The following is a 25,742-nucleotide window of genomic DNA, read 5'->3' as shown; positions in this document are numbered from 1 at the left end:
TGAAGAGGCCTACTAACAAATGGCAGCTCAAATGTGGGCTGGAGGTCCTTATGCTGTTAAGCCTTGCAATCTCTGCCTCTACTAATACTCTTTGCTATACATATCCGTAGAAGAAGAAGAAGAAAACATGTGGAACCAGACATAATGTAGCTCCAATATATATTGAAGGAACAAACCAAAACTTGATAAATTTGATTTCATTTTCTTTACGCAATGAATACATGTATCCATGCTTCCTTTTGCTCTTAAGGAATTTGGTTTACAGTAAGTACTTGTCTAGTAGAATATTTTGATTATTTGCGTTCATTCATGTTAGCTTCAATTTTGAGATTTGATGACGTTTATATTATGTACTTTCCATCCGGACAGCTGAAGCTGCGATCAGAAATTTGGACTTTTGTAATTCCTGTTCGGACGGAGAAAATTTTCAATGCATTGAAGATTTTTGTTCGGACGGGGATCAAGGCCATACTGACAGTCACGACGCAAGGCAGAACTATATAAGTTTGTTTTGTTCACTTTTAGAGTTTTGGAGAGAGAAACCCAGAGAGAATTATGGGCCGCGCAATTAGCATATGATTTTATGATAATATAAGTTGCGTCTCCATTTCCGTAAATTAATAAAAAAATAAAGAAGCCTTCTTGTCATTAATAATGTGGCAGAAAAACATAATATCGAGAGGAGAGAAACTTGTTCACGGAGCGGTGCAATCTCAGTCATCCATTTGTGTAATTAATGGCTGAGATTCGTTTCCAATTATAACCGGTCACAATTAATTATTACCGGTCATAATTGATTTTCAATCCAAACCGTTAAAAATATTTTGAATGCACACAATTGGCCTCTATAATCTCTTATTTACGTAATGGTCTGCAAATAACATTTTTTCTATCTACACGTCTTGGAGAAGACGAAGAAGAAGATGTAGCCCCGACAATATCCTGTAAGATTTAACATCAATAAAGAATACGACAAAACAAAAATCGTAATGTGACAAAAGTAACATGGGGAGATGATCACCTTTTTTGGATATGGATAACCAATTTCTTAATTTTCCTTATTGCCTAAAAAGTTCCATATTTTTTCTTTTGGTACGACCGCTGGGTGTCCAGGCATTATGCGCACTTCAACTAACTTCCCCGTCCAGTCATCTTTGCTATAATTAGAAAATTTACTAGAAATTATAGAGTATTTTCTTGCGGTGATCAGTGACCCTAAAAATCAAATTCTGATCAATTGTTTGGGGGCCAAACTCATCGACAAACAAGAACTTCATACTAGTATATACATCCACTGGAACTTCTTTATTTTTTGAGCGGAAAAGTCTCAAACAAGCTTCAATTAATGGGAAGTAGTTCTCGCTTTCACTTGTACGCAGTCATAATTTTCCTTGCCTGCCTTGATCTCCGAGGCGGGTGTTGCGGCCGTATCCTGCGCGCTGACAAATTACGCAAAGCAGCGCTCTTCGTTTTCGGTGATTCTCTTTATGACGCTGGCAACAACAATTACATCAACACCACCACTGATTTCCAGGCGAACTTCTGGCCATATGGGGAATCCTTTTTCAAGCACCCCACCGGGAGGTTTTCCAACGGCCGTCTTATCCCGGACTTCATTGGTACTAGTACTATATTCTTACACTTCAAATTTTGTATTCAACCCAAAAGCAAATACTCCTACTATGTTCCAACTATATATACTCATTGACTGCGATTTTCAAACTCCCTCTTTCACGTTCAAGACTCTTTTTTTAGATCTGTCACGTACAACGCTGTGAGAAATTTGCCGGGACGTAGACACGTTTAAATCGGGAAGCGGGAGGCTGCTGTGAGCAATCACAGCAGCTTGCAGCTATGCCCACAGTAGTCGAGGGTATGCACGTTTAAATCGGGAAGCGGGGGCTAAGCGGGGGCTGCTGTGAGCAATCACAGCAGCTTGCAGCTATGCCCACAGTAGTCGAGGGTATGATTTACCTTTGTATTCAACTCGAAACCTTATACTGCCCGAAATATAAAGATATTCCGGTATTGTATCAAATGAGTAACACTAATGCTTTGATAACCATGTTTGAGCATCACATTTTGGGTCTCATGTGATGTGTCACCATTGTATCTAAAATGTGGTACTCAGACATGATCACCGTAGCATTCTTCATGTAATGCACGGGTGTTTAGTAGTATGTTATTGTGTACAACACTCTAATTATTAGAGCAAGGTTTCTTTTGTTCGAACTTATAACTGAGTCCAACAAATGGGCAAATGGAGTGTCAGCCAAGTAGTAAGCACTCGATCTATATACTCTTTACACAAGGTGAGGATTCAAACCCCACCAATCCCATTCTCACTCCCCTAGATTAGTAGTAGTAGAATATATTTTGCCTGGTCAACAAAAAAAAAAAAAATTATAAACGAGTTCAACTCCGATCCATCCTGTGATTGGTTCGTCCAAATTTATAATCTCACTCCATAACTAAGAAGTGGATAATGTAAAACATAATTGCCCTCCATAAATCAGTGTGTTTTCTATTTCAGCTGAGTATGCAAAGCTGCCGCTCATTCCAGCATACCTCAAGCCAGGAGAACATCAGTTTGAATATGGAGCAAACTTTGCATCCGGTGGAGCTGGTGCTTTAGACGAAACACATCCAGGACTGGTATGTATATGTTTTACCACGCGCGTTAGAACTCTTCCCCGTACCCTGCTCGCATCAAACACGAGATGAAAATTTGATTCGATTTTCCATGCTGTAATTACGGGGAAAACTTTTATTACTTAAGACACCCAAATCCCAACATAATAGAACAGGTAAATAACAGAGCACAGCATTGTAGTGTAACATAGCAACTAACCAGAAAACGTGAGTGATGATTATCCCATTAAGCTCTTGTTTTGACATATTTCATTCGAAAACAAAAACCCAAGATTTTCTTGTAATACGCCATGTGATAGAACGCTATCTTCTCTTTCGAAGGTGATTAACCTCAAAACACAGTTGAGCTATTTCAAGAATGTGGAGAAGATGTTGAGGCAAAAGCTAGGTACGAAAGATACAAAGCAACTGCTACACAATGCTGTTTACCTGTTCAGCATTGGCGGCAATGATTACTTGAGCCCCATTGGATCAAACTCCAGTATCTATTACTCGTTTTCTCAAGCGGAGTACGTGGAGATGGTGATTGGCAACTTGACTACTGTGATCAAGGTACTAAAGTATTATCAACACCAATTATCCCCTTGCCTTTTACTTGCGAATTGCAATGCATTCCAAAGGATTGGGTTTGGACTTCCCGTACTTGTTTTGTTCATTATCACAGTTTTCTTGTTCGATCTGTTTTCTTTTACAGGAGATTTATAAAGACGGTGGGAGGAAATTTGGGTTCGTGGGCTCGATTCCTTACGGGTATTTACCAGCTATTAGACTTCTCATTCCAAGAAATACTAGTGGTGAGTCCATTGAAGAAGTGACAAACTTGGCTAAACTACACAGTAAGGCACTTGCCAAAACCCTCCAAAAGCTGCAGGCTCAGTTAAAAGGATTTAAGTACTCAAACTTCCACTTCTACTCTTCTTTTATGGAACGTATAGACAACCCATCGAACTACGGTAAGTAATGAAAATCCTCTCTTCAATTATGCTTTTCCCAAAGTCCTTTCACTTGTCAACATATGATGATGATGATGATGTGAAGGTTTCAAGGAAGGGAAGGTGGCATGCTGCGGCAGCGGACGATTAAGGGGAGTTTATAGCTGTGGAGGGAAGAGAGGAGTAAAGAATTACCAGTTATGCAACAATGCTAGTGAATATTTTTTCTTTGACTCTTACCATGCCACTGAAATGGCCTACCAGCAGTTCGCAGAGCTTATGTGGAGCGGAACTCCAAATATCACAGGGCCTCACAACTTGAAGTCACTTTTTGAATCATCTGGATTTTGTCTCGGATAAATCTGAGAAATAAAAGTGTATGGTTCAACAGGTGTTTTGATTCCCATCCCAAATGATGGTCTACGAATCTATTCGGTTGTAATGTTGTATTAAGTCTGCGCAGTTAATGAATTATTTGAGCTTGCTTGAAAAATTGTCAAGTTCTAGATCACATTCATATTTGGCTTTCTTATCTTTCTTTGTAATCGTAAAAGAGTTTCAATGAATCCATCTCGATAACTTGTTTTTGTAAAATCCTATCCTGCATTTAAGTCAGAATCGAGTTCAAGCTACCAAGATCAGGAGATTAGCAACCTTGATCAGTACGTGTTCAGGTTCGATGATTTACCTTAAAGCCAAAGACCAAGGGTTATTAACATGGAACATACAGTATGGCCCTGTGATATTAGAGCTCCCACTACACATCAGCTAAGCCAGTTGCTTGTTAATTAGTTCCTTCTGTTGTGTGACGTCCATCCCACCAGACACACTCAAAAGGGTTATCACATAGCTTATACTCTGTCGTTCCTTTGTTTCCTCTACACTCTTTTGACCTATATTCTCCAGTTCCAGAGCATGCAGAATCCCCTACCTTGAAACCTACGTAGGCACAAGAACAAAAGATAGGTATGAGAAGTTAATATAAGAGGCGAATTACTTGCATCCCTATTGTGGTCTGCATGAATCCTATCACATTTGCGATTGGTCTATTTTTGTCGTTTTCAACTTACCGAATTTTGAGGGGTATAGGGTTCTTGCATAAAGCGCATTGTGGTAGTGTCAAATATCGAGTATTTGACTCTTGGTAACTCGCTCTCTAGCTTCTTTAGAGCAACAGGCAGCATTCTGTTGTGTCTTCGTGCCATTTTCAAGGCAAACTCATGTCAACATTTTTCACTTGAGTTAACAGGTCTGTTGCTTGGTGTACCCAAAGGTCCTACATTTTGAAATGCAATCTTCCTTCCTCCCCTTGCGTATGCAGTCTTTCTTCCTACAAAGAGATCAGTAACGATTCGCAATGCCATAAAACATTAGGTTCGTGTTTGGTTTTAGGTTTCATATGCAGTTTTACAGAATGCTTTCCAGAAAAGTTATTCCGACTACAAAACGAATTATCCTTTCCATGTCTTATTCATTTCAATGTGCAATAGTTTACGGTAATGTGAGACATCTTTGTAATGTTCTCTAAGAGAAAAAGAGATTTAAAAAAAAAAGGATCTAGAAATGGGTTCTTTGATAGAAAATGTGTGATGTTCTCAAAGCCCAAGTTTCGGAAACCATCAACATAACAAGTTTTCTGCGTCGTTTGAAAAATGAAACCAGAAAAAAAAGACCGAAATCTGTCAATCTGAAAACAGAACTCATGGCTCGTGAGAGGGGAGTTATTCTTACTCTGAGAACAACTGTCAAGTTGCCCATCATCATTTCTGTGTATGCTAACTGCTCGGATGCAGGGGCGGTGGAGTTGTGTGACGAAAATTTGAAGTAATTGTTGCCACCAATGCTGAACAAGTAAACAGTTCTCTTCGGTCTTCCGCACCTTCTTGGCCTCTACAACTCCTAGCTCTTGCTTCAACACTTTGGTCACATTGTCGTAAAAACTTAGTTGTGCGTGTAGATTAAACTGAAATCTATAGGATTCCGAATCAGTTTTTATTTTGGGAAAAACACGTAGCGATTATAACTTGGAAATTTCAGCCTAATTAAAGAAGTGAAATCAATGCAGGTACGTACGTACGTACTATTCAGTATCAAATCCGGTACCTCAGCTGGCAAGGGGCACCTCATGCTTACAAAATTTTGCCAAAAACTTAGGCCCCGATTAGGCAGAAATCACAATTCTCCCTTTTGGAGTTTCAACTCTTGCATAAAGTTTTCGCTTCGAAAATTCAAACGTTGGAGAAGGTTTTGTACTAATGAATCGGTATTCAAAATCATTCCATTTTGCATTAAGCTCTATCAAAGCGTCAAGTTTCTAAATTCTCATAGTCCTCCCGGATTTATTTCCTGAGCTTGTTGAATAGATTTTTATAGTTGCCTGAGCTTCTGAAACTACCACTATGGGCTTCATAACACTTATGGCCCCTCACTTGACCCATTTATACCGCACGTTGAATTTTTGGGAAAATGATGGCCCATTACGTATTTTGATAATTTGTACCCGTCAAAAACATGCTGAGAACATTTGTTAATACTGAAAATATCCTTAACGGCTATTAATTATCAAAACATGTCATTGACCGTCATTTTCCCTTGATTTTTTTTATCATTGGCCTAAAGCGTGAGGGTACCTAAAACAAATGGGGAAAAAGTTGGAGGGTGACATAGAAATTTATTACTCCCACTGTACTTTAAAAAACCACATGACATGATTAAAGATAGGGCGCTGCTATTCGCAGCTCTCTATTTACTCCCATAGCCCGTTAAAAATTTTCAATTATACTCGACAGTTAGTTACCGAAATTGAGATATATTTTCAGCATCCAATTACCGAAATATAATATTTTTTTCAACAGATGTTTACCGAAAATGCATGTTCGGCAGTTGTTTACCGAAAGTTGAACATATTTTCGACATGTAGTTACCGAAATATAATCTTGTTTTCAACAACAATTTACCGAAATGTTATTTATGATTTTCAACAACCATTTACCGAAATGTTGTGGGCTACGGGAGAAAATAAAGGGCTGCAAATAGCAGCGCCCTAAAGATAAGTCCAACTCTTTAATGATTGCTAAAACTCTGTGTGACTGATTCCACATTATCATCCCCCCATCAATTTCGTCCACACACGTTTTATGCATGGACCTTTCTAGCTTTAAAGGAAAAAAACATTGCTAAGAAGAAATTTAAAACCAGCACAGCCCGCACGTTTATTCGTGGACCTTTCTTCAAGGAAGAAAGAAACCAGCACAACTGGCTTAAGAAAGAAAGAAACCACGAAATTGTTTGGTTGAAAAATCAATTGTAATTTTCGAAAGGTGTGTTCTTAGAGATCGATTGGAACTTTCTTACAGAGCCCTTGGTTGAATATTTTTACTATGGAAAAACGAAAAGGATGACCAGCCGAGTTTATACGTATTATAAGGTGTGTATAAGTACATAAAAAATCAATTTAAAATAAAAACAATATGTGTTGAAAATACATATTAGTTTGACATACAATACATATGATCCCTGTAATAATTGAATTTTGTATTTCTAAGAGTCAAACAGCAAAGAACGACTCAACATTATATGGTCATGAAACGCCGTTGTTCCACGTCAACGCTGAGCTGTATCCACCTAGGAATTGCAACTCAATTTTGGCCACGTGAACATCACATCTAATCTTTTCTAAACCGTGACAGTAGATTTATGATATCTGTTTCCGATTAAAAAATATATAAAAATTTACGATATCTGATAAAGTATTCGAAGGGTGCCCCCACACCACAATGTTGTTAAATTGCACAGACAAGCATTGGACACGGTCTTCTAGCTCCTAAAGTCTAATGTAAATTAACTTTGCTAAAGTTATAAATTATGCCATTTAAAAGCATAGTTTTTTGCTCACGTGATAAATTTTGCGCTTAAAGTAATAATCATGCTCTTAAAGTAATAATCATGCTTTATATGTCTACGTGAAAGTTGTATATATATACAGGTGGTGGTGGAGGTCTAGTTTGATTGCTCAGCTCACAAGATGATTGAATCATTTTTATTTTATTTTATTTATTTTGATCCTCAGACTTAGTTAAGATGCACATTAAAAGATACAGACACCTCAATTTTAAAAAAATCTACAAGCTTCTAGTAGAGTTAAATAAAACTGGTGGACCTAAATCCCTCTAATATCCTTGTTCGATTTGAATTTTGAAAGTAATGAGTGTAAAAAGAGATAGATAAATTTTTTTTATTAAAAATCGTTGTTAGTAATTTTTGAGACCCAAAACGAATAATGAATAGTACCCCTACCACTCTTGGTGGCAAATCTCGGAAAATACTCGAATTATTTGGTTGGTGGGTGTGTAAAGTTGTAAACAATAAAGTAGTCCGTAAACATCACAAGAGGAACAGGTCTGGTCTAAAATTAGAGTGTGATGTGTTGCGTGTTTGATGCAAATGATTGCCATTATTTTACTCCCTTTTTGTCATGCTTGCAATAATGACCTACTTACCGTGTGGTAGGAGTATTTTAATCACTTCTATTTGACTTTTCTATCTGAAGAAAAGACTTTTCCCACAGCGTGGGCCGAGGGGTTAGAAAGTAGAAACGATCATCAGGCGTGGTTAACAAATGGAAGTACTCCAGTAAAAAAAAATTCATAATCATATGATCGGGTTAACTTATTTGCACATCGACTAGCTCTAGTGCTTTGAAATTAACGATCAGACAAATCTTTTAGTAGTCCCAATGTATGTTTGTAATGTTTGGTCTCCGCTTGATTCGAACATGTGATTTTCGGGTGGGATTGGATTAAAAAGTTGAGTGACTTATTTTTTTGTCTTTATTTATTTATTTTTTGCATTTGTTTGTTTTGCGTCAAATTTTTGTAACTTATTAATTCGTTTCGACGAGAGGAATCGGAAATGTAAACAATTTTGATCGAAACTCATAATTTTTTGAATAAAGATAAAAATAAGTCAATAAAACAACTTTTTGTTACTTATCTTTGTCTTTTTTAAAAATATTATGAGTTACTATCAAATTTTTTTACTTTTTCGTTTCCTCTCACTGAGATGAATCAATAAGTCACAAAAATTTGATGTAAAACTAACGAATTCGAATTTTTTTTGAACAAAGACAAAAAGAAAGTTATTGTTCCACTTTTTAATCCAAATCACCCCGTCATAGAGGACAAACATTGTTTGCTTATCATGTTCACGTGGCCAAATCCTTGGGAGTTTATTTCAATAATACTTAGGCCTCGTTCTGCATAGGTCTTTATTTTTTAAATATTTATTTTAATTAGTGAAATATGGAACACACCTTTAATAATGAGGAACGGCTCTGAGTTTTTGAAGGCCCCGAGCAAACTTTTGAAATGAGGCCTTTTACATAATTCATAGAGAAAAATAAAAACCGATAACTTTAAAAGGAAAATACAAGTACTAAACAATTTTGGGGACTCGATTCAAACAGTGATTCGAAAATATCTCCAAGAAATAAAATGAAATTATTGGTATAGTATGTATGTATGTATTTTTTATTCCAAATCCACAGAATGTGCTCATTATTGGGTAGTAGTTAAAAGGAAAATCACGACAAAGGAATATAAGAGTATATTCGTATTATGGTTGTGATCATCTCCAAGTTTTCTTTCCATTTCGAATATTGGTGCCATTTCCTAGTGGACAATGGAATATTGTTTTAAACAGACATTGGCAATTGAAAATTGTCCCCACTGCCCCCGCACAAAACAGAAATTACCAAACAAGCACCCAACACCACGGTTTTTCCGGGAAGACATTAGTGTGAATTTACGTATTTTTGGCATTTATTTGAAGATGAAAAATATAGCGTGAACTCACCCAAATGAAGTATCCAGCCAAAAATATTATCGAGACATGACTTGTAATCCTATTCAACAAGAAAATAGATGAATTTGAGTTTTCTCAATTTTTATAAAAAAAGATAAAGGAAAAATAGAGTTGGTTCAATGGTGTAACTTGAGGGCTTACATTACTTTGGTTTAATACTTACTCCTATAAGAATAATAAACAAAACAAAGAATAATAAGAAAGTTTTGCTTAGCTTTTAGTTGGTTACTACTTGTTAATTTGGCTACTAATTGCTTATTTGTTTTGTTAATTTGTTAATTTTGCTTAATAGCTAAAGTTTTTTCTTATTGTTTATTTAGTTACTTAATTTGTTTACTTCTAAATTTCTTTGATCGTTGTTCATTTTCAAGAAATAAAACTGATCTCGAGTTTTCCAAGTTGTTGGCCTAGTTTCTCAAGAAAATTCTGGATTTTTTTTTGTTTTGTCTTTATTAAAAAAATTCGTAATTATTAGTTTTGTATCAACCTTTTATCTTTTTGTATTTTTTGTTAGATATTTTTAAAAATATTTAGATAAAATTTATAACTTTTTTTAATTTTTCGATTCATTTCTTCGAGCTGGACAACGAAACCTTGACGCAAAATTAATAAATGTCAAAAAAAAAAATGAAAAAAAAAAAGTCAAAGTGTATTTTTTGGGAAACTAGGCGGTGCTTCGGAAATTCACAATTCTTTCTTTGTTGTTGTGTGGTTGATCTCTCTCTCTCTCTCTCTAAACAGGAGACCTTCTCAGTCGTATCTGTTTCGATCTCTGCTACACAAACTACCACTAAATACGTATATTATACAGTCTTCTGTATTTTTCCGAGCTTATGTATCTAGCAATAGGCAGTAGTTGAACAGAACATGTAAAAACAGTATGGAATATCAAATAGTCACTTGTGCATATAAGCTTTTACGTTTCAATATCACTGCATATTCGTTTGTATTGTCTCAGGATTTCAAGTTTTTTTTCGCGGCGAAGTCATTGGCAAAGAGTAATTCATGTGTTTGAAGCAACAAAGCCAGGTTTTTGGGCTAATTTGACCGGGAATCCTTTGCTCTTTTGAGGCTCTGGATTTGAGCTATGGCGTCAGATAATGGGGCCAAATCGAGTTCTCCCTGTTTGAAGAATTTCAAGCTCTACGAGACTCGTTCGGTACGTTTTTAAACGGTCTTTGGTTTATTCTCAGCTGTTTAAAAACACACATCTGTTAAGGTAGAGATTGCTATTTGAAGCTTTTTCTTCTTTGGTCACGTCCTGGATTCGGCCCTGTTTAGTATGTGTTTCGTATCGCTTATTGATTGGTCTGTGTTCCGAATTGCGTACTCTTGCGTCCTCCATTTGTGCTAATTGGTAGATTAAGATGTTATAAGAGATGCAGAGGTTTTGGTTTCAAGTCTCTCCGAAAGTACTATGTTTCTCCCGTTCCCGTTCGTATTCTGTTGTGTTCTATTTATGGGTATTTGTATCTCCATGTGCAAGACTGGTTGTGCGCGAGGTAGAGTGTTGAATAGTTTGATATACATTGGTGGGTCCATTTTTCTAAAAGTTTAAGCTTTTGGGACAATTGGTAAACTAATATCATTGTTTTTGGGGATTGCTTGTTCGAATTATGGATGTGAACAGTTTAGGTAACTACGCGATATGCCTTTCCATGGGGTAATTTTAATTTCTTGGTTCTTTCTTTCTTTGATCTTAGGGAATGAGCTTTTCTTTGGTAGTCTGTAGGGGTGTTGTGAAGGACTTCACTGCATGCCTCAATTGAAAACTCCTACACTAAGAAAATGGAGAAGGTGGAGTGAACCCAGAAAATAACAAATTAGACATCATGATGACTGAACTGGAACGATTAAGATCGGGGAAGACAATGAAATTTTTGAGTTTTGAGGAGTTCTGTACTGAATACAATCACCCTACTCATCCGGTCGTCCCAATTGTATATGGTTGTTTTGTCAACCTCATTTAGGAACCCGAGTTTCCTTGTTTCTCATCATGCCATGATAGTGTAATTTCATTGAGCTTGTTTGTGCTGATTCGCCAGTAGATTCATTCCTGGATGTGTACTGTGCTGAGCGTATTACCAAAACATCATTGGATATGCAATTATTAGTGTATTGACAATTTTTCTCTCTGGGGAATGATTTTTTTCCCATGGTTTTTCTTATCTTTTTTTTGTGTGATATGAATGATAGTATGATCGTTAGTTACTATTGCTAAAGTTTTTTGGATTGCATTTGTTTTGCATTGATTCATTAATTTTTTCTCTGGAAACTTATTGAAAGTGTAGATTAATCCTTTGTGTTTCAATTGATTCCGCTATAGCATCTCATTAATGTGTGCCATTTATATGCTATAGAATTTCTACATGATTGGGTGGGAAAAGAGCAGAAAAATTTGGAGAGTCTTGAAGATTGATAGATTAGAGCCTTCTGAGCTGAACATTCTTGAAGATTCTGCTACATACTCTGAAGTTGAATGCTCTGACCTGCTTAGACGAGTACATGAAGGAAACAAGTCAACGGGTGGGCTAAAATTTGTCACCATTTATTACGGAATTGTTGGTATGCCATAGCTACATTGTTTATCTACCTTCGCAAGCTTTTATGATGATCACGGTAAATCTCATTTGTATTATTTTATTTTAGGCTTCATAAAATTCTTGGGTGCATACTACATGCTGCTTATAACAAAAAGAAGGAAGATTGGCACAATCAGTGGGCATGCAATATACGCCATTACCAAGAAAGAGATGATTCCAATTCCGCATTCTACTATTCGAGCAAATATGGGTTATTCTAAGAATGAGAACAGGTCTTTTGTCAATTCTGCACGTAAATGTGAAATGTACCTTGTACTTCTAAGGAGACTTGCGCTATCCGAATTCGGAAATACATATATCCATTTGTATGTAGATGAATTGTCCTCCAATGCGGTTGTTTTATCTTTTTAATCAATTGTATTCCTTTTTTAGCGAGTAGTCTTGATTCTTGAGTTTGGACATTGTCTTTTGATAATAAACAAGTTCTGCACTGTGGAGGTAATCTCTATGCCATTCTTGCAGATATGCCCTTCAGTGTTACATCAACAACAGGGTTTTGTTCACAAGAAAGAAATACTGTGTTTCATTTGGTAGTTATTTTTCTTCCTTAAAACGGCGCAGTGAAGAATACAGCAATTAGAGATATATAAAATGCCACCACATGCATTCTCTCTAGATAATAGAGGCTTTGGTAATTTTCTGCAAATGTACAGGGCAAACTTCATCGCTGATGTTATGTAAATATATCTTGTTGAATGAGACAAGCTATCATCATCTGGGTTTCAGGGGGAAAGTTTATTTCTTGTTTACTTACATTTTTCGGTTTGATTCTACAAATCGTATTAATTCAATTTCCAGTTCCTCTTTGACCAGTTAATGAATTTGTACTTATTTTCTTTGCCTTTGTCTTCTCTGTTCATGGCCTAGATACAAGAAGCTTCTACAATCAGTGGATCTTACAAAGGACTTTTTCTTTAGCTACTCCTATCATGTCATGCATAGTGTTCAGAAGAACTTATGTCATCACGAGGCTGGACAAGTCCTTTACGAAAACATGTTTGTCTGGAATGAGTTTTTGACTCGTGGAATCCGGAATCACCTCAAAAATACTTTGTGGACTATAGCGTTGGTATATGGCTTCTTCAAACAGGTATTTGTTTCCTTTTTGGTACTGCCAGCTTATATATTTTTGGAACATAAGTAGACTACTCATCATTTTAAGATATATATATTTTTGTTTTGCCTCTTTTATTAATGTTGGAGACCGCTTTTATCTCAACTTTGAAAGCAATAATCGCTGTGGGCATGCATCATGTTGTTGTCTTTCCTTCCATCATTGTTTCTTATTTCATGGTCTACTTGGCACATCTGTCAGTGGTATAGTTTGACTGTGTAACAAAAACCTATGATTGTAAAAAATAAAAAACTGGATGTAACCTGAGTCTACTTGTATTAAGAATGTAACTTGGTGCAACGCCAACAATCAGGTGCACACTTCATTTCTTATCCTTCTCATGGATAGCCTTGGCTAGCTTCATGGTACATGAAAATGAAAAATCATTGTTTTTACCAAAAAGGAAATTGAGCACATGTTCTGCATGGTTCAAGTGTACTTATTGTAACGTTTATGGTTACATATTGGAAGTATTCAAGTATTCTTAATTCTTTTCAACAAATTAATCTGTTTATAATCGTGTTTGAATGTTATGTAAACATTATTCCATGTTTTGTAATACCAGGTCAAACTTTCAGTGTCTGGGAGGGACTTCAAGCTGACACTCATTGCTCGACGATCACGTCATTATGCTGGAACCAGGTTTGAATATTTTGGCTTTTGGACTACGTAAAGCATGCTTCCTTTATGAGATAAATGGCCATGTGCTCTAAACAAGGTGCCGGTATCTAGCATTATTGTGGATGTTGCATACTTCGGAGTCCTGCATGTTGTGTTTGGACTTAATGGGGACAAGCACACCCTATAATGCTAGGTCTTGCTATTTCTAGTTTACTTAAAAGGTAGATTTGCCATCCTTCTACAAGACGTTTCTTAGCTGACTCTTGTATCGGATTTTCTTTTTCTGGTGCAGATATTTGAAACGAGGTGTAAATGAGAAGGGCCGAGTAGCTAATGATGTCGAGACAGAACAGATTGTGTGTGAAGATGCTCCTGAAGGGTGCCTGATGCAAATAAGTGCTGTTGTGCAGAACCGAGGTTCAATACCGCTTTTCTGGTCACAGGAAACTTCAAGATTGAATATTAAACCAGAGATCATATGTATGATTTAGCCACACTGAACTGTAAAATTAAAGATGGAATGTTCCATTGTGTTTTGCTGACAGCTCTTTTTATTTCCAGTATCAAAGAAGGACCATGAGTACCATGCCACTAGACTTCACTTTGAGAATCTTGTCAAGCGATATGGAAATCCAATTATTGTGTTGAGTTTGATAAAGGTAGGCTTTTTTGCATTGACTGATGGACCACTTGAAGTAGTTTTATGCTGGTCACGATATGTTTCTGAATCCATTTTTGTTTCCCTCACTTCATTGGTTGTGATCATTTATGATTCAAAGACTCGTGAGAAGAAGCCTCGTGAATCTATTTTGCGGGCAGAGTTTGCCAATGCAATTGCTTTCATTAATAAAGACTTAACGGAGGAGAATCGCTTGAAGTTCCGTCACTGGGATCTGAGCAAATACTCTAAAAGGTACACATGCTTCTTCTTGCAGATTTCCAAGTTGTGGAAGCAGTATTACCAATATCATTGTGTGAATGATACCTGATTCTTTTTCCAGTAAATCAACAGATGTGCTGTCGCGTTTACACAAAGTGACTGCAGATGCATTGAACTTAACAGGCTTCTTTTATTGTCAAGTAGCAGCACCTTCATGCACTAATGGATTACTAAATTTGTCATTCTTTGAGTAAGTATAATGGAGGAAGCTTCATTTACCCATTAATTTCCTGCTATTTTACGATGTGTATATTAATTTCTGAGCATATAAGTTTAACATGCGTATCATACCATTTGACAAGGTTGATGTCAATGTTATTTCAGATCGCTGATACTTGGTTTACTTATCTTCACATGCCTGGTTTGAATTTGGTTGTTGACTCGGGCTGACTGAGACAACCTACCAAAGGAGAAACCTCTAGATTTTTTTGTTTTCCGTGAAATGTGCCTACCAGATCTTAACGTTGCATTAGGCATAATCTTGACCTCTCACAATCATAGCCTAATCTTGGCGTCCTAGTTGCAATGATTTGTTTTTCTGATATTGCATTTAGTATTGATGATGTTCAAATGTACTATTGCCCATCGCTGATCAAAAACAAAATTTTTTTGTACTATTGCCCATCTATTTAACGTTGTCAATGATGATGACCATTATATATTAACAGTTATAGTAAGAGTGGAAAATATCATTGGAAAAGATAGAGGAAGCACGGTAATGTTTATAAGGACTTTTCTTTGCTCCTATGTAAGCCTGAGTTTAAATCAGCACTTCAAATCCTGGTAGACCTGATTGCCTTGCTATAAGTTCTCCATTCTCATAGGTCTTTTGCTTGGACCTTTCTTAAACTGAGAACAACCTGTGCAACTTGTAACCAGTTTATTATTAGCAGGTTAACGATATAGTATGAAGATTGTCCCAGCCTGGTTTTCTATATCAGATTCTCTTGGACTCTAGAAGTTTGAACTTAGCTAGTTGCACCCTTGCCTTTTAACTTGCAATAGGGGGGAAAAAAGGAAGAGCAAACGGCAAATGCCTAATACATGAGAATTCTCTGGGCTGTATTTTCTAGTCGCGTACCCTTTTACATTGGCTTACAGATTCTGATTATTTACTAACACATTTTAGGAGATTTGGTGCAGGAACAGTGAAAAAGGTGATTGCTGTATTCAGAACCTTTGTCATATTCCAAAGGATGCTGACAGGGAAACGAGACATGACAGTAGTGGCCTAGATGCGGCTGGAAATCACATTGTCAAGCCTCCGATGTTTCAAAGTGGGGTCCTAAGGACCAATTGCATAGACTGTTTAGATCGCACAAATGTTGCTCAATATGCTTATGGGTTGGTTGCACTTGGGTATCAGCTCCGTGCTTTGGGTTTCATAGAAAGCCCAAATATTGACCGGGATTCCCTTTTGGGGGCGGATTTAATGAAGCTCTATGAGACAATGGGTAACACACTTGCACTGCAATATGGTGGATCCGTAGCACACAATAAGGTAACCCTTCTCAATGATTGTGCTTGGAGATATTTGAATTTGTAGATGAGAGAGAGAGATTGATTTCCGTCATAACATCCACATGACTCACATCTAAAGCTTTAGTGGAGTGGTGGTTCGTAACGAGAGATTGATTTCCGTCATAACATCCACATGACTCACATCTAAAGCCTTAGTGGAGTGGTGGTTCATAACTTTGTATACTTTATCTGCATGATGAGGTCTTTCTGTTTTTTGTTGGTGAATATTTGGAATCCTGATCTTGTGTTTTTAACTTGTAAAAATGAAAGGGGAGTGTCGCTTCAAATCAATCTGTACCCAATACACATTTATACTTTTGATCCTCGCTAATGAAGGGTACCAGTGGATTTTTTTCTATTGTTTCAACACAAAAGGTATGCGCGTCAAAGTAATATGTTTTACGTGGAGAAGCATTTATTGCTATTGGATAGATTGCAGAATCTTTTGGCAAAAATCCATTTTACCCAATTATACAACTTAGCCAACATTGTTTCCTGCAACATTGATCTGTCGACGTAGTATGATTCCCTGTGTGGTGTGTGTAAGTAGTTGTCTATTTTCATGGTTAAGCACGATGGTTACAAAATTATTGACAGGAATGAACTTGTTTGGCTGAGAACAACCACTATACCAGCATGATGTTTCATGGAGAACCTGTACATCGACAAATAAAGCAAACTAAATAAAAGGAAGCTGTTGAAATAGGTCTTTTCTGTATGTTTTCTAAATAACGTAAGTGCCTTAAATCATGTCTTCACTGTCACGCGTCTCGTTCCAGATGTATTCGTGGTTTTATACATACATGATAATTTGCTGTTAAGGTCGTCCTTGAATGTTTCTTGGTGCATTGCTGTTGAGTTTCGTAAGGCTTCTACATATTCTTTTACTTCCGTAATGCTAAACAGATATTCTCGGAGAGCAGAGGTCAGTGGAAAGCGGCTACTCAATCCCAAGAGTTCTTCACAAATCTACAGCGATACTACAATAATGCCTATGTGGATCCTGAAAAGCAAGACGCCATCAATGTGTAAGTTAGATGATTCCCCACGTCACTGTAACTACTGTGAATGTTTCTTTAGCAGAAGATTAGGCATTTCTACGTTGCATCCTCGTGTACTCATTAGTCATCAAGATGTGATGTTTGCATGGCGGTAAATAGTGGTTGCGTGAAAATCTGATTTTCTTTAGTGTATCATAATTTTGCAATTATCAGCAGTTGTTGTAATTGTAATTTCATGTTCTTAACTTAGGATGCGCATTTTGATCAATATTTGAGCAGGTTTTTGGGCCATTTCCAGCCGTGTCAGGGTAAGCCAGCTCTTTGGGAGATGGATTCAGACCAGCATTACAGTATTGGAAGGCTTAGTTTTAATTTTGCAGATGAAAGTTCAAGGTATGGCCTCTTTTGTAGTGTGATCGTTTTGTCAATACATCCATAATGTCAGTATTCTAAACAGGGTAACAAGCTGTTAGTATTCATAGAGGAAAACCGAAAGAAGGAAATTGAAGTAGATGATTTGTTTTAAGAGCTTGGTAGACTCATGTTAATCTACTAGAGAAAATGCTTCTCTCTCTCTCTCTCTCTCTCTCTCTCTCTCTCTCTCTCTCTCTCTCTCTCTCTCACACACACACACACACACACACATTAACCCTTTGGATAGCAAATGCGCATCTGTGCCTTGTTGATGCCAAGTAGACAGAGCAATTTCCTCCTCCTTTTTCTCTACCTAGAATATATTAAAAGCACTAAAGGGTATACATCCCTCCCACGAAAACCAAACCGAGCCTTAAGTCCCCGTCAATAGGGGTTGGCTACATGAATCCGTTGTCTCCATTGAGTTCTTTCAGAGCCTTGTATCCGTCATATCCAAGAAGCTTAGGTTTATTTGATCTACCGCGTCTAAAGTCCATTTTGGTCTACCCTCCCTTGGTGCTACCATCTACCTCCTCCCTTGGTGCTACCATCTACCTTAAGCATATCACACATCCTAATTATCGCATTGAATGATCGTCAATAGGCATGTCCAAACCACCTTACTCTATTCTCTCGTCTTATCTTCTCTCGGTGCTACCCTTTCAATTCTAATTCTATCTCGCAAAGTCTTACCACCCATCCATCTCAACATTCCAAGGCCAAGGTATATCAATATATGTGATCGAATGGATGTATTGGCGACAATCCACTTGTGATTTCTATTTTACTTAGACACAAAACGAGGCTTTTTTTAAAAACAGTTGATGAGTGTTCATTCTTTATGTTTAGGTCAATTTTAAAGAGGTCTCTATCGGAGGGCAACATCCTTTCTGAAAACAACTCACCTATGGAAGCCACTGATGTTGGACAGAAGGAAGATAACTACAATCCTTTGCCTGATATGACACAAGGTGGTGAAAGGGGCCTTTCAGAGTCAACACCAGAAATTTCAACTGGTGAAAGAGAACTATCTTATCCCAGGTGCATTTGCATTACAATTTATAGTTTTGTTAGCTGGAGGAGCTTCTTTAGCATTGATGCTTGATAGTGACTGTGGTAATGCTAAGCTTCAAATATTGTAACCTAGCATGGCATAGGCACAGGTTTTATGACCTGTATTTCTCATTCTATACATCATTTTCAAAGGAGTTGATCTTGTTTATCGTATCATTTTTTATGATATTATAATAAAAAATCCTCAGGCCAACGGAGATGCAGTTAAAGAAAGTTGTCAGTCATCTGACATTTATGGTCTTAAATATTTTCACCATTCACGTAATTCATTGGCTGTTTTTATAGGTATACTCCCTCAGTATCTTCTCTGAGGATTTTTCCACAGCTGGACCGATATCTAGAAGGTGATCCTATCCATCTAAATGAACATCGGGATTCATCAAACTGTTCCAATTTTTTTGACGAAGATTGGCTTTCTTCATCTGAAAATTCAAGTGAAGAAGAAGCATATGAAAGGTGATTTTTAATAGTTATTCTCTGAAAGCTCTCCTGAATAAGCTTGCATGAAGAGAGTTATTCCGTTTTAACTGCTGACACAACCGGCACAACATCTAATTTTCATTGTGGCTATGACTTGCATCACCACATCAATGTAGATGCATTCTCTGCTCCTCTGTCTTTACTTGACTATTATATAGTTTCGCATGTTTATTTAACCAGCATTTGCTTTGCAGGAGAAGGAATAGAAGCAAAAATATTACTTCACCATATTCATTTGCTTGCAGTCATTGCCATCTTCCGTTGATGTGAATGTGCTGATTTATTGTTTTCTGCATTTTCAAAAAAGAAAAGGTCGAAAAACAAGCATATTGATGGCCAAAGTGTAAAGGATGATTGATAGATTGCATTATTGCTAGACATGACACGAACGCTGTTCAATGAGTGCGCATACAATATTTCTTGAAAGCTCCGAGAAAGCTTAATCAATATCCTGGTTCCTGTGGTTTGAACTATTGTTTTTTTGGCTGCAGATCTACACTCATAAAAGCCGGCATGTCGTGGAATAGTGTCTTAACTGGACTTGAGACGGAATCAAGTGCTTCTGCTAGTGCATCTGGGTCCAGCATGAAGGTCAGTCATCTGTTCATTGTTACTCTCAGCACTGTTATTTCTTGGTGACTTTATCAATTTGAAACATTTCTCATCCTTTCTCCTTATAACTTGTTTTTTTACGTTGTGTATTTAAACTTTTTTGTCATGAAAAACATGCTGTAATGATCCTTGCTTATAATTGTGCTGCACAGAACTCAGAGATTCTTGCCGGATTTTCCGATAGCTTCGTGCAATGGGTTACTAACGGAGAGACGATGTTCCACTGATGTTTTGCTCAAAGATTTTTATTTCTTGCCAACAACATATCATTCAATCTACCCCCGTCCGAAGGATGCGTGTGGATTTCTCAACAGAATATATATTACACGAGAAAAATCGGCCATAACATGTTCAAATCTTGTACATTTGCAGCATTTAACCTTATCATTGACTGAGTAGACAGCAATGGCTAATTGGTTTCTTTCGAGTTTATTTCGACCTTGTAAATATTTAGTTGCACTGATTACAATTTTCCTCTGCATTAACTTAAAATTGTTCACCTCGAAGTGTAATAACCTTGTTCTAATTATGTCTTATGTAAGCACTGCAGTAATATTAAAAGGTTCATGCTATCAGATTTTGGGAGTAGTAACAGCTACAGAGATTTATCAGTGGCTTTCTGGACACAGAAAACTAATTTTCTAGGTAAAGGGAATTGACAACTAAATGGGTTTAGATGTTGCAGTTTTTTTTTTTTACTTCTAAAAGAACATATACTGTCCTTCCACTGAATCATACATGAACAGCATAATCATTTCATAAGCATGTTGGATGCGCAATAGAACTCCTCGGCCAAATTATCAGAAAACAGTGACTGATAAAGACAATTTCCAGGACAAGCATTGAAATTTCTCCCCAATCAACTACGCTTTAAGGTAGCAAGCATTTCATATCAAGTTTAACAACAAAAAGGGACAAAAATGCTGAAAACAACAAGTATTTCTTAACAATCCTATCTTCTTCTCTTAATCCAAGCTCTTTCTGTATTTTCAGCAAATAAATAAAGTCGACTGATTATGTCAAACACTTCTCAAGCACCGCATGTCCAAAAATAATTTCGAGATCCAAAATTTAATCCACCTCCAAAGCGAAAAAAACCAAGAGCCATTAAAGCTTAAAATGAGAAAACAAAATCATCCCTCTGAAGTTGCTAGACTGCTGTCCAGAAACAGTGCATTAGAACACCGGCACATGATTGATCAGAACTCTTAACTAGACCCCTTAAGAGCACCACTCCCTAGCATTTTGGAACATCCTTAACCACGGGCTTGGGCCTTTTTTGTCCACATTCCAGTGCTTTGGGTACCAAGGGAACTGCCACATCAAGAAGCATCGCTCCGGATGAGGCATCAAGGCAAGATGCCTCCCATCAGGAGAACAAATCGCAGCAATTCCCAAGGGAGATCCATTCAGATTGAACGGGTAGACTTCAGTTGGTTTCCCATCATCGTCACAATATCTCAGAGGCGCCAAGTTTGACCCAAGTACCCTGTCCAAGACACCCCCATCAGGAAAATAGGCCCGTCCCTCACCATGTGCAGCCCATACACCTAGGGTACTTCCTTCCATTCCTTTGAACATTAGAGCTGGGGAGTCTTTTATTGTCACACTAGTGAACCGACATTCAAACCGTCCAGATTCATTGTGAACGAACCTTGGTTGTGATGGGTCCCCACCGACCCCAAACACGCCTCCAACTTCAGGGCCTGGGACCCAACCCAATAGAGCCATGAGCTGGCACCCATTGCAAACCCCGAGACTGAAAGTATCTGGTCGCTTGTAAAATTCTTCAAATTGCTTTAGAAGAGGCTTATTGAATCGGATAGATGCGGACCAACCTTTTGCAGAATCAAGCACATCAGCATAGCTAAAACCCCCAACAAACACAACCCCGCGAAATTCTTGGAGAGAATTGACCCCATTGAGAAGGTCAGACATAGTGACATCCCATGGTTCGAATCCAGCGGCGAAAAATGCAGCAGACATTTCTCTGTCCCCATTGCTACCCTCTTCCCTAATCACAGCTACTTTCGGCTTTGAAGTAACAGTCATATATTTCTCATCTGTAAAACTTGGAGTGAAGGACAGTGCCCAAGAAGGTGCATGCCTACTCTTCAGCCCTTCCTTTTCTAAATCCACACAAGATGCCAACCTTTGGAACTTTTCAAGCTGAAAACTGGTTTCTTCCCACATGTCCCTGAGGTTGGAAGTTTTCTCATGCAAATAACCTATCCCATTAAATGTCAACTCTATTAGGGGTTCAGCAGTTACTTGTCCAATGATCTCAGCAGAAATACCAGCATTGCCTAGTTTTCCCATTACTGCGTCCAAGTTCTTCTTGCTAATTTCAAGAACAACACCAAGCTCTTCTGCGAAAAGCATTTGGAAGAGGCTATTATCTGCTGAGGTGAAGTCCAGGCGAATTCCACAGTTCCCTGCAAACGCCATCTCGAGTAAGTTGACAATGATCCCACCATCACTAACATCATGACCAGCAGAGATCAGCTCATCAGAAAGAAGATCCTGAACACCATCAAATACTTTTTTAAGATAAGAAACATCATCAAGATCTGGACAATCATCCCCAACTTGGTCAAAAACATGAGCAAGAGCAGACCCACCAAGACGCCGTTTTCCTTTTGCCAGATCAATGAGAAGCAGCACACCATCATCTCCAAGCTTCAAATCTGGTGTCACTGTTTTGGTTATATCAGGACAAGTAACATAGGCACTGATTACAAGGTTTCCAGGAGCCTTGACCACCTCCCCTGATGCATGGGCTGCCATTGAAAGACTGTCCTTTCCACCATCAATTGCAATTCCAAGCTCAATCATGGTTTCTGAAAGAGCTATGGCAGCATCATACATATCTGCTCCTTCCCCATCAAGTTTGGCAGCATACATCCAATTCCCACTAGCTTTAACATCAGAAAGCGAGGTAACTTTTGCCCAAACAAGATTTGTGACTGCTTCTCCTACAGCTAGTCGAGCCATTGCTTTTGGATCCAGAAGGCCTTTGATTGGCTGCTCTCCAATTGCACAAGCACCTCCAGTAAAATCGCTGTAAGTTTGTGCTATAACAGCAACATCAGAAAGAGGAAGTTGCAAGGGACCCACAGTTTGTTGTTGCGCCACAAGGCCTGTTACGCACCTATCAACCTTGGTGGTCAAGAACCGTTTTGAACAAACAGAAACAAGTCTGAGCACCCTCTTCAATGCATCCATCACTGTTATCCCAGGAGCAATGACGAGGGGGTCCCGTGTATGAACCACGCGATGGAACTGAAAAGTTTTCTGAGGCATGTCCCCAAGCACTTTCTCCAGCTCAAGATCTACAGCTGGAGGTGGTGGAGGGAGTCCATTGGAACGACACCTCTCAATAACTTTGCTGTCTACTAAAACAACACGCCCTTCACCACTAATTGTCCCAATAACAGCCATGGAGACTCTTTCTCTGTCACAGATTGATTGTAAAAGTCCACGGCTTTCAGGGTTCACCAATATCGCATCCTGCTCCTGGTATTCGGCACCCCATATTTCCAAAACAGACATGGTGTGGTCACCAACTACAACTGCCCGAATATCAATCTCAGCACCCTCTGGGTATATTATTTCCTTAACGACATTACAGTTTCCTCCAGCACCCTGATCATGAATACTAATGATTGGATTTTTCTCTCCCATTTCAACACAAGCACGAACAACACGGTACAATTTCTGTGCCATCTCTGCATCCCCACGCTGTACAGCATTGAAATCCAGCTCAGCGTCGTTCTGGCCACTGACCATGCTTGATGCAGCACCACCTCCCATTCCTATACGATATGCAGGCCCTCCAATCTTTACAACTAGCATTCCAATGTCAGGCTCTCCTTTTGATATATGGATGTCGTCAATCATACCAATTCCTCCACTAAACATGATGGGCTTCAACCATTCTCGCCTTTCCCCGTTTGGAAGCCTCATTCCAAAACCTCTTGTGTAACCCTGAATCACGGGCTCTCCAAATTTGTTCCCATAGTCAGATGCACCGTTGCTCGCATCAATGAGGATCTGCAAAGGAGAAGCCAAATTCGATGGGTACGAGAATGATGGATCTTCCCACGGCGCATAAGACCCCTCCATATTAAGATTCCCAACACAATAACCAGCCGTAGATGCAACAACAAAAGACCCCCTTCCAGTCGCGTGAGTATCTCTGATGCGACCTCCAGCACCAGTCTCAGCACCAGGGTAAGGAGCCACTGCGCACGGAAAATTGTGGGTCTCCGCCGTAAATAAGATATCAAGATCGCGAGGGCTTGTGTTCAGTGGACAGGTCAAGCCAGGCTGAACTGGTCGCAACTGCTTCACCATAAAACCCTTAATTGCACTTGAGTTATCTTTGAACCCGATAACGGAATTACTAGGATTTGCTTGCAAAGTGCTCTTGACAATCTCCATTAGAGTCCTACCCATCGGTTGACCGTCAACAACAATTTTCCCAGTAAAAAACCAGTGCCGACTGTGCTCGCTGTTGGACTGTGCAATATCAAAGAGCTCAACGGTTGTAGGGTTTCGCTTGATGTCATCTCTGAAAAGCTTAGTGTAATACTCCAAATCTTGTTCGTCAAACGCCAACCCCATTTTCAGATTAATCTCCTCCAGCGCCTCGCGTCCCCTCTCCACAACTGGCACAGATCGAACTTCCTCAGGGACCACACTCGTTTCAAAGGATGTGAGCTTATGGGAATACACACACTCAGTCATCCTATCATGCACCATTGCAGCAAACTCATTAACTTGTTGATCTGGCAATGAACCATTTTCAGCCTCGATGTAAAGTAAGTACCTCCTTGATCTTTCTATTCTAGTTACCTCTGTCAACCCACATGCTCGGCAAACAGATACAGCATTAGCAGACCATGCTGTCGTAAACGACAACCGGGGTCCAACTTCAATCACAACCATAGTCGACCCTGACTTCTTTTCCTTATCAAGAAAGCTCTCAGTACCTAAGTTATCTGGCTCATAAGTTTCACCAAGAAGCCATTTAAGAACTGAAAGTTTCTCGCTTGAAAGACCAGAATCAAGCCCAATATTGAAGCACTGCTCGGTTTTCAACCCAACTATTCTACTCGAAACTTTCGTCTGAACCGACTTCAGAAGTTCAGCTAATGCACTCTCTTGTATCAATGGGATGCGAAAAAAATGTAAAACCTTCTCAGTGGGCATCTGAACCTCCCTCGGTTCTTCACCTACGACACTGCTGACATCCCCTGAAACCGAAGCTCTGACCTTTACTTGACAGGAAGGCCGAAACGAAATACAGTTAGCCGATATTCTTGGCGAATGGATTCGACTGCGAAGCCTACCCGAAAGAACACGATTCCTCCATATAGACCGATTTCTTGGCAGAAAGAGACTTTGACTGTGAGAACCCTGCAATTATGAAAATCAAACACACGTGAATTTTGAGCTCCACAGAATCATACATCCAGCACCCCTAAAAAATGAGGGGCAGTGACTACAAATAGAGCATACATGTAAGAACTCTAGTGCTGTAGTTTCCCAGGCAGCAGCAGCCATCTCCTCAAACTGCAAGAAGTTAACTTTTTGGTCACAAACAAAGATTATAGAACCTGTAAATTAGTAGTATCTGATTATCAATTACGTATTTTGATCACCATAATCGAGATGTTAGCTGAGCTTGTGAAAAGCCAAATTGGGTTGTTCAATGGTTTGAAGGTAAGCCAAATTGACACAAGTCCTACTGCTAGCTAGCACACGTAAAAATACAGCAAACAGAGAGAGAGAGAGAGTAGTACCTTTTTTCTGAACTTGGAGGGTTTTTCCTGAACTCAGGAGGGGTACCAGTTTGCAGTTGGACTTGAGGTTTAGGGCTAGTTCATATGGGTAAATTGCGATATACCCCCT

General features: G+C 38.5%; 3 protein-coding genes across 5 annotated transcripts; 2 read left to right on the top strand and 1 right to left on the bottom strand.

Annotated features, from left to right (window-relative positions):
* The first annotated feature begins 1,209 nt into the window (after positions 1 to 1,209).
* On the top strand, positions 1,210 to 4,178 carry LOC131335523 (GDSL esterase/lipase 2-like). Its single transcript, XM_058370922.1, has 5 exons — positions 1,210 to 1,619; positions 2,534 to 2,655; positions 2,974 to 3,204; positions 3,347 to 3,605; positions 3,691 to 4,178. Exons 1-5 carry the CDS (start codon positions 1,346 to 1,348, stop codon positions 3,942 to 3,944), a joined length of 1,140 nt encoding a protein of 379 aa, XP_058226905.1. The 5' UTR covers positions 1,210 to 1,345; the 3' UTR covers positions 3,945 to 4,178.
* A 5,953-nt stretch (positions 4,179 to 10,131) lies between these two features.
* LOC131335518 (phosphoinositide phosphatase SAC2-like) lies at positions 10,132 to 20,401 on the top strand. 2 transcript variants are annotated; one of them, XM_058370913.1, is made up of 16 exons: positions 10,132 to 10,605; positions 11,807 to 12,011; positions 12,096 to 12,261; positions 12,917 to 13,139; positions 13,729 to 13,805; positions 14,077 to 14,264; positions 14,346 to 14,443; positions 14,564 to 14,697; positions 14,786 to 14,914; positions 15,868 to 16,225; positions 17,152 to 17,273; positions 17,526 to 17,639; positions 18,510 to 18,701; positions 19,020 to 19,190; positions 19,706 to 19,805; positions 19,979 to 20,401. In XM_058370913.1, exons 1-16 carry the CDS (start codon positions 10,534 to 10,536, stop codon positions 20,051 to 20,053), a joined length of 2,424 nt encoding a protein of 807 aa, XP_058226896.1. In that variant the 5' UTR covers positions 10,132 to 10,533; the 3' UTR covers positions 20,054 to 20,401. The 2 variants fall into 2 exon arrangements, with proteins under 2 accessions (XP_058226896.1, XP_058226897.1); XM_058370914.1 differs by having other exon boundaries at positions 10,151 to 10,605; positions 15,874 to 16,225.
* A 240-nt stretch (positions 20,402 to 20,641) lies between these two features.
* Positions 20,642 to 25,719, bottom strand: LOC131335516 (probable phosphoribosylformylglycinamidine synthase, chloroplastic/mitochondrial). 2 transcript variants are annotated; one of them, XM_058370910.1, is made up of 3 exons: positions 25,634 to 25,719; positions 25,350 to 25,403; positions 20,642 to 25,247 (listed from the first exon to the last, which is right to left on the bottom strand). In XM_058370910.1, the coding sequence occupies exons 2-3, from the start codon at positions 25,392 to 25,394 to the stop codon at positions 21,048 to 21,050; spliced, it is 4,245 nt and encodes a 1,414-aa protein (XP_058226893.1). In that variant the 5' UTR covers positions 25,395 to 25,403; positions 25,634 to 25,719; the 3' UTR covers positions 20,642 to 21,047. The 2 variants fall into 2 exon arrangements, with proteins under 2 accessions (XP_058226893.1, XP_058226892.1); XM_058370909.1 differs by lacking the exon at positions 25,634 to 25,719 and adding an exon at positions 25,493 to 25,517.
* Between the last annotated feature and the right edge of the window lie 23 nt (positions 25,720 to 25,742).

The sequence above is a fragment of the Rhododendron vialii genome, chromosome 8a, assembly GCF_030253575.1.
Source record: "Rhododendron vialii isolate Sample 1 chromosome 8a, ASM3025357v1".
NCBI classification, from domain to species: domain Eukaryota; kingdom Viridiplantae; phylum Streptophyta; class Magnoliopsida; order Ericales; family Ericaceae; genus Rhododendron; species Rhododendron vialii.
The sequence above is the reverse complement of the archived record's forward strand: the minus strand, read 5'-3'. Positions and strand labels throughout refer to the sequence as shown.

Bases quoted from the DNA above. Each gene is read 5' to 3' on its own strand.
- LOC131335523 (XM_058370922.1), top strand. From the start codon at position 1,346: ATGGGAAGTAGTTCTCGCTTTCACTTGTACGCAGTCATAATTTTCCTT. The intron at 2,656-2,973 runs GTATGTATATGT...TCTCTTTCGAAG, and splicing joins ACGAAACACATCCAGGACTG to GTGATTAACCTCAAAACACA. The intron at 3,205-3,346 runs GTACTAAAGTAT...TTTCTTTTACAG, and splicing joins ACTTGACTACTGTGATCAAG to GAGATTTATAAAGACGGTGG.
- LOC131335518 (XM_058370913.1), top strand. From the start codon at position 10,534: ATGGCGTCAGATAATGGGGCCAAATCGAGTTCTCCCTGTTTGAAGAAT. The intron at 14,698-14,785 runs GTACACATGCTT...TTCTTTTTCCAG, and splicing joins CTGAGCAAATACTCTAAAAG to TAAATCAACAGATGTGCTGT. The intron at 14,915-15,867 runs GTAAGTATAATG...GATTTGGTGCAG, and splicing joins CTAAATTTGTCATTCTTTGA to GAACAGTGAAAAAGGTGATT.
- LOC131335516 (XM_058370909.1), bottom strand. The intron at 25,248-25,349 runs GTATGCTCTATT...TCATAATTGCAG, and splicing joins CAGCACTAGAGTTCTTACAT to GGTTCTCACAGTCAAAGTCT.